The 8,622-nt window shown below is 25.2% G+C and overlaps 1 protein-coding gene across 1 annotated transcript; it reads left to right on the top strand.

Moving 5' to 3' along the window:
- The first annotated feature begins 437 nt into the window (after window positions 1-437).
- On the top strand, window positions 438-5,524 carry LOC129614488 (uncharacterized). Its single transcript, XM_055529092.1, has 2 exons — window positions 438-446; window positions 3,968-5,524. The coding sequence occupies exons 1-2, from the start codon at window positions 438-440 to the stop codon at window positions 5,522-5,524; spliced, it is 1,566 nt and encodes a 521-aa protein (XP_055385067.1).
- Window positions 5,525-8,622: the final 3,098 nt, after the last annotated feature.

Raw genomic sequence — 8,622 nt, 5'->3', positions numbered from 1 at the left:
TGGAAAAATTCCTTAAAATTGCTTGGCTCTTTCTGGTTTAGCTGCCATACAACCTCAATAGTAGTTTGACACACACAGTATTTTGAAAAAAAAACAGTACTGAAATATTGCATAAATTAATATGGTATAATACAGCAACTTAAAGTCATAGTCTGTCCCATAGTCAATTATGGCATATTTATTCGTACATAGGGTAACAAGTTCGTACGAGTACCACAGAGTTGACAAGGTCAACTCTATTTTTTAATTTTCTTTAATTCTTGCAAACTGCCCCTAAATCTCTGAGCAAGAAAAAAAGAAAACTGTTTGGCCTACAAAAGAAAATTATTTTTTTTAATTACTCAACGCTTACAACCAAGAACTTTTTGAAAGTAAGGTTTATTATTACATTGAGAGATTTTGGAAGTTTAGAAAAACAAGAAAAAATAAAAGTCATTATGACTGTTGTACTTTGAATGATACATTGATTTGTAGATCAATCGGTCATCATCTTCTGTTTTGCTTTTTAGCTACAACACTACAATTTCTTAATTTTTTTATGGTATTTCTTTTATAATAAAAATAAAAATCATCTTATGTCTGATTTATTTTCACTTGTACTTAATACATTTCCAATTGCTACAGTTATCAAAATTGAAATATTATTTATTTTTTATTAAAATTTGTAATGAATTTAAATTAAAAAAAAATTTGCCTTCATTTTGTTTTATATAAAACTAAGAGTGTGATAAACATGGCATAATCTTGTTTTTCAATTTTAATTATAAGTGTAAATGTAACGATATTTATTTATCATTAGAACTTATAAATTGAAACAATTATTTCCTTGAAAATCATTATATTTTTTCAAGGTATTAAAACAATGAAATCGTAAATTTTTTTGGAATATCATGGATCGGAAAACGAACCAGGGGTTGAATTTACATGTCTAAGGAACCAATTTGCCGCAATTTGTTGGAATATTCAGTACTTTTTGCTCCCCGTAAATAACTAACACTTTTCGGAAAATCCGAATGGCATAAAGTGAAATATCTTAAAATTTTTCTAACAAATTCATATTTTTCTACACTGTAAAAAAAAATGATGTAAAATTACTACAATAATACTAGGAATCTGAATTCCTAGTATAATTGTAGTGTAAATGCTCGACGATAGTAAAATATTACACCAGCGAGTAATTCACGAATTTTACTTTTTTGTAGAGTAAATTTTTTACTAGATTGTAGAGGAAATTTACTTTACAAAATAGAACAAAAGTTACTCTTCGATGAGGAGTAATTTACTTCACTAGAGTAGAAGTTATACTATTTATTCGAGTAATATTGCGTCATTTTTATCTTCCAATATTTCTTATGGAACTTTAAATTGCGTTATTGAAATTTTTACAAATATTATGTATTCTAATATTTATGTAAAAATTTTCGGCACTGGAATACTATAAATGGTTTTTTTACATAAAAAAGAGCAATAAAAAAATTTTTAATTTTAAATAACAACAAGATATCTTAAGGTTTTAAAATACTAACTTTAGTTGAAATATTTAAAACATTACCTTTTTTGTACATTTTACACATTTTGCAATTTATTTAAGAAAACTGAAAAATTTCAATATTTTACTTAAAACTAAAATATTTTACAAAAATTAAAAAGATTCAAAACTAGATATTAAATCAAACATATATGTATAAATAAAAATTTTTGTTTTGTTAAATATCTTGACATTTATGTAAATATTTTAAATTTTTACTCTGTAAAAGTATGTATTTCAAGCTTTATTCTTATGATCAGTTATATATATTAAAATAATTATTTTTTCAAATTGCTGATGAATTTATATAAATGATGAATTAAAATTAAATTTAAAATATAATACTGTTTTTTCTATTATTTAAAGAGAATATCATTAACAAAAGTAACTATCTCATCTTTATTAATCTATCTTATTCTTTTAAATTTTTTAAGCCAAAAATCTAAATATTATTTCATTTTAGTTCGAATTAGTTTAATTTCTTTATAAAATATTGAAAATTGATTTTTTTAGAACCTTTTAATTTTGCACAGTGGTGGTTATAAATAACATATACGTAACGCAAAATTCTAGGACTGCGAAATTTGAATATACTATGTTAAATACATAATTGTAGCAGATAACCTGGCTGAGTAAATCCACAAAAGTAAAATTTTCCTCCTTTACTATTAGTATTTTTTCTGCAAAAATGTACGCTATGCGCTGTTCAAACATAGTATCTAAAAAAAGGAAATGTAAATTAAAAACTGGAAAAACCTTAAGTTGAATGAGTTATGTAAGTGTGAAAACAAAGAAAAATACTTGAAAGAAAACTTACCAACTATAGCAAACCAAGGAGCATTCGTCGGAATGATAATCTTTCATCGTGGTTCCAAACTACAAGAAAATTAAATTTTGTTTATGCCATTATATATGGAATATATTTACCTTAAATTTCATATAAAGCAAATTAATTCTTTCTTTGAAATGATTTGCTATAGCATTGAATGTAGACCCACCCCCTTCTTCTTCTTTGGAATTCTTTGCAATTTGGTTTATTTCAGCTTTGTTTTTTTTTTTCAAAATTCATTATAAAAGTGTTTGCATTTAAATTTATCAGCAACAAAACAGAAGAAAAAAATTTTTATTTATAAATTTCATATTTTACCTGCACTTTTATTTTGCACTTGAAAGTTTTATATTATGTTATTATATTTTATATATGTATATATAATTTAAACAATTAATTTAATTTTATTATTTTTTAATATACTTAATTTTCATATTTTTATTGAAATCACTTTAAAATTTAAACTTATAAATTTATATATTTCTCTAAACACAACCTCAACCTGATCGCTTTCTATTCAAACTGAGAAGAAATTCAAAAATGATGACTTGGTCAATAAAAGTTACTTTACAAAATAGTAATATGTTATAAAATACTTCGTAAAAAAGTAAAATCACTTTCACAAAGAAAATTTTACTCTACTTTGAAGTAATTTTCAACTTGATATATTATTATTACTCTCTTTTAAAGTAAAATCACTATACAGCATTAATTTTGCTCGATTTTGTCGTCAATTTACTCGTTAATCGAGTAAACTGCAAAATTACTCTCAAATCGAGTAAAATTTAATATGCCATAGCGTATATACTACATTAATTGTAGTAAGAATTACTATGTTTTTTAGCAATTTTGCATACATTTTTTACAGTGTAGGTATGCTAACTAAAAGCTTGCTACGGTCCTTAAAATTTGAAATAAGTATTTAAATGCATCTTACGAAACATGTTCATTTAAATAGACGATACACCGGTTATGTGCTGATCTCACCCGATTTTTTTTAATATAAGATTGTTTCCCCTTTCAACTGGTATAGCTTCGAATATACCAGTTGAATGCAAACGATTTTTATATTCATAAATAGACTAACTAATCGAATACCTACCTTATTTTATAGAAATTATATTATTAATTACGTGAAATTATAAATAAATAAGATATATGTATGCATGTATATAACATATAAATATTCTTTGATTATGTATACAAGCTCCAATTGATTCAATTATATTAAATATTTTAATATATGTAAGTGTTTTTATACATACACACACTTGCATATAAAAACATTTTTTGGATTTGTTTATATTTAAACATTATATTTAAAAAAAATATTCATTTAATAATTTATATTTGTAAATATATATGCATGAACGTACATATGTACATAATTTTTTATATTAATTTTTTATATTTTATTTTAGAATTAACAGAAAGCAGAGAACTTGAATTTAAAAGCAGGGAAAATGAAATTGTTTAAAAATCTATTATTAATAGCCAACTTGAATATATTTTGCTTTTCAACTAGTATAATGGCCAATTTGATGCAAAATCCACAGCTACCAACACATGATATACTCTATCAATTACAACAACAACAACCACAACAACAGCAACAACAACAACAACCATCACTTTATTCATCACTTCATCATCAAAATTCTCAAGACCACCTTAAAGCGAATTTAAATAATAATGTAGATAAAGAGGATCTTTTTAATCCCCTGTTTAAAACTCCATCGTCATCTTTAATATCATCACAATCGTTATCTTCCTCTGCACCGTCCCTATCATCATCAATTTTATCTTCCATACTAAACGGTCAGTTGCCAATTGATGAACAAGATACATATAAATTATTACAACATTTAAAATCATCATCATCTGAAGATATCCACCATCAATCTTCAACATTATCTTCATCTCCAACTAATTTAAACACAAATTCACCACCATCACAATCATCACCATCGTCATCTTCTCAATCATCATCACCGCCATCATCAACGACAACAGTAGCACCTTCATTACCTTCTCCACCAATTTCTTCTTCATCCAGTTCAACTTCATTTAATTCGTTCATATCATCCATATTTCCAACGCTTTGGGCTGCAAATAACAATTTTAATTCACATCATTCACAATATAAAACTGATGATAATTTAAAATCAAGAATATTACCACCGATTTATATTCAACCTGTCGTTGTACCATATCCATTTATCATGAATCCTATGCAAAATTTTATATCAGATTATACATCTAGATTTATAATGTCAGGTTATTCAAACGATCCATCATCAATATCATTTTCAACACCAACAACATCACCAACAATGTCATCATTCGCAGATGATTATGAAAAAGATACAATGGCAAGAGGCAACATAAGACGCTCAGGAATAAATGCATATACAAATTCACCTATTTATTATGTTCGTTTACCATCACCCACACCAATTACTTTATACCCAACGATTAGTTATGCCACAAATACAGGATCAAATGTGCCAGGGAATTCGCGACCTACCCGCACATTTAGCTCCACTGCATACCGGAATCCATTTGCTGTTCAAATAAATCCTCCACAACCAATTCAAACTATTGCAGCATATTCACCGCAACAATTATCAGCACAATCAACATCTAGTGTTATTCCAAGCTTAAGTCCAATTTTAAATTTACCTATAAGTTTTATATCCAATGGTAAACCAAATGGAATTTACGAATTAACAACATCAGATAACACTTTAAGTGGTAATTCTGTGTCATCGATTCCATCAGCAGGGGATGCTCTTGGCAATTCTATTCAATTTGGATACCATCCACATAACAATCATCATTCACAGCGTATACCTACAAATCATTACTCTCAATCAACATCATATAATCCGTTTATTAATAATCATCAAAGTGATTCTTCATCTGGTACAAATTCATTTTATAGACCGTCAATTATTAGACCACATTCTCATCCACATTATCAACATTTAAACGACATCATCGGTGATCCTGATAGTAAAATAACAAATTTAAAACGACAGTATTTCTTTAATGGCAAACCTGAAGAAATATATGTACTTTCGCAACCAGCCTCAACTGAAAATCAATATCAACTCCAACATTCAATTTATCCAGCATTCCAAACACATCGTAATGATTATTATTAAATAAATTATATCTATAAATAAAGTAAATTTCAAAAAACTATAATTTTTTATTTTGGTAATAAAACATTAGTAAGTCAACAGAATCTGCTGATGTTAAAAACCAAAAAAATCAATCACTGTTAAAAAATCACCAAATCGGTTTTTTTAACAAAGTCAAAAAATAATTTTTCTAAATTTTAACAAAAGTTCAATACGGGTACATTTATTTGTACATAACACAAAAAAGTCCTTATGCTAGGAATTTGCCATTTTGTAGATTGTATAAAATATTCAAGAGAGATATGAACAAAAGGAACGTACTCCTTCGGATCACCGCAGCCAACGATTTCTTTTTGTAGCTTATATACCATCCCAAATAGTATGAGTAATAATATAAAACTATGGTATTTTAATCAACTTATTAATTGAATATTCATCTCGTGAATAAAACAGAATTTGTTTATAATATATAAATTTATAATTGAATACCTTACACATTATTTTGAATATACATATTTTTATCAAATTATAACAAAGGTGATAAACGTTTCCGTTTTATTTAAATTATTTATATTGTCATTGTAATTATTGCTCATCATTGCCAAGTTATAATCTTTTACTATGCATGCATTCATTTTTAGTTACATATAGTTAATGCTAATCTAATTGTCCTCTTATTTAAAAAAAATTTCCCTTTTCTTTTGATTTTTCCAGAGTACTCAAATATGTACTTAACAATTGTCATATACAAATTAATTTAAAGTTTTAATATTAATATGAAATTAAATTCATATTCCGTTTGTAACATTTATTTATGATTGTTATAAAGTAAGTATATTTGAAAATATATCAAACTATAATGTTGAATATATAGAGTTGAGATATCTTGAATTTAAATATATTTTACTTAATTGAATAAATATTTCTATCACTCATGTAACGTATATATAAGTACAATTTATATCTACTAGGAAAAACTGTAAAATTAAAATTCTTGTTTATTTTAAATAATTTTTTAAAATATTACTTTAGAAGAAACATTCTTGTAAAGTAATATTATTTTTTTCTTGTTTTTCTTTTTTCACTCCTATAGTGAGGAGCATAGGACTAGTGCATGATATCATGCCCTACTTTCATTGCAGCATAGAGTTTTTAACTAGGTAGATGACTAGCCTGCTCTAGTTTTTTCTTTTCGTATTAAATATTTAAGTTTATGAATATTTACTGTTTATTTTTCTTAGTTTTTAATATCGAATATTATGAATATATGAAAATTACTTGTATACTATTTACAAATATTTTATATTAAGTTATAATATTTAATATAATTTTTATAATGACCTTGACCGAGGTTTGAGCTCGAGACCTTTCGGTTAAAGGATCGGTGCCATATCCACTACACCAATAGTCAGATAAAGTAATAACATAAACTATATTGATATTTTCTCTAATAATTCTCAATAATATGTGCATATTGCCTATATAGCAATTTCTTATAAAATTTGTAGTCTACTTCTTGTTTTCTTTTTCTTTATACACAACTTTTCAATCTATTTGAAATCCATAATTTGTAATATAAAAGTTTATAATGTTCTATAGGGGAATTCAAAAAAGTATTTAAGTTCATTTTGTGAGGCACTATAAACCATTACTTATAACATGACGTGATAAAAAACTTGTGCCGAAAAAACTGACGTCATCAAATAACTTATTAAGTTTATAATGCTGCGAACTTGTAGCACTTGCATAAAGTTAACCTTAAGTAACACCTGATTACACATGCACAATTAAAATACGTACTATATTTCTAAAACAAAAGTTTTTCCTAAGGTTTGCAGGATTATTATTTTATCTTTAATGTTTATACATAAATATTATTTACTTTTAAAAAAACTTTTCATTATTTGCCTAAAAATTTAAATCACGTAGTGATAATTAATTTTTAATTTTCAATATTACTTTCTACGAATTGTTAAGATATTTTATTTTATTTTATTATTCAATTAGTTAAACAAGTAAAAATGCAAAGAAAAAAGCATGAAATAAAAAAAGATTGTCATCTGAAAAATATTTCAACATTAAACAATTATCAATCCTACTCTAAATTTCTTCTTTATAAAGCAAGATACAAAAAAAAGACAAAAGCAAAAATTTTGGAAAAAACCACAGAACGTTTTACAATTATTTAACTACAATAATCATGTTAATTACATTAGGCTTGTCCTATAATCAAATCAGTGATTCTTTGCCAATTTGTAAATTGTTATCGCATACAAAATCACTGCGTTATATGATTGACAAGAGGCCACCTTCCTATTATATAAGTTCAGTAGTTTTATTGGATTTCTTTTTGTTTTTCTAGACAATTACATAATGTAATGTATGTATTTTCCATTTTACCGTTTATAATGCATGTGTTTGTAATATTTTAAAAATTACGCTTATGCGATATGCATGTTGTAAGAATTTTTAGGTTTTTAATCGTCTTAGGTTATTTCAGTTAAATAGGAATATGACAATATTTAAAAATAATATCTTTTTATTTAATGTTCACAATGATTGTTTTAATTTATTTTATTTTGTATCTGAAGATTAGTCAAATTATTTTTTTGGTAAATATTTGGCAATTGTAAGATTTTGTAAAACTTCTTCCGTTCAATTTCAAAAGTTAATATAAAAATTTAATTCTTCAAAAATTTCGCTCTCATTTACCGAAATATATCTCAAGAAATTCAAAATTCCTATGTCAAACTTAGAATTTTGAATATTCTATAAAAGAAATTGTGTCACATTTAGTATTAAAATTAATCAATTTATTTAATTAACTTAATTGTTTTATAAATACACAAACAAAAAAATTCTCAATCACTTCCGCTTCACAATTAACACTAAAATTCTTTACGCTGAAGTTGTGAATCTCAAGTATTATTGGGGATTAATGACTTTTGCAAACTTATTTGCCTATCATTCTTTTCATTATATTTCTTGTATATTTTTTGTATGTGTTTTTATATTTATTTCTATCTCAGAATATTAAGTTTTTTAAAACTTTATTCATAAAATTTTAAACTTGATAGCAAACACTGTCTTTATATCAACCTTGTTATCTTATAGTAAAT

The sequence above is a fragment of the Condylostylus longicornis genome, unplaced genomic scaffold (genome assembly GCF_029603195.1).
Source record: "Condylostylus longicornis isolate FDR11 unplaced genomic scaffold, ASM2960319v2 ptg000110l, whole genome shotgun sequence".
Lineage (NCBI taxonomy): Eukaryota > Metazoa > Arthropoda > Insecta > Diptera > Dolichopodidae > Condylostylus > Condylostylus longicornis.
The sequence above is the reverse complement of the archived record's forward strand: the minus strand, read 5'-3'. Positions and strand labels throughout refer to the sequence as shown.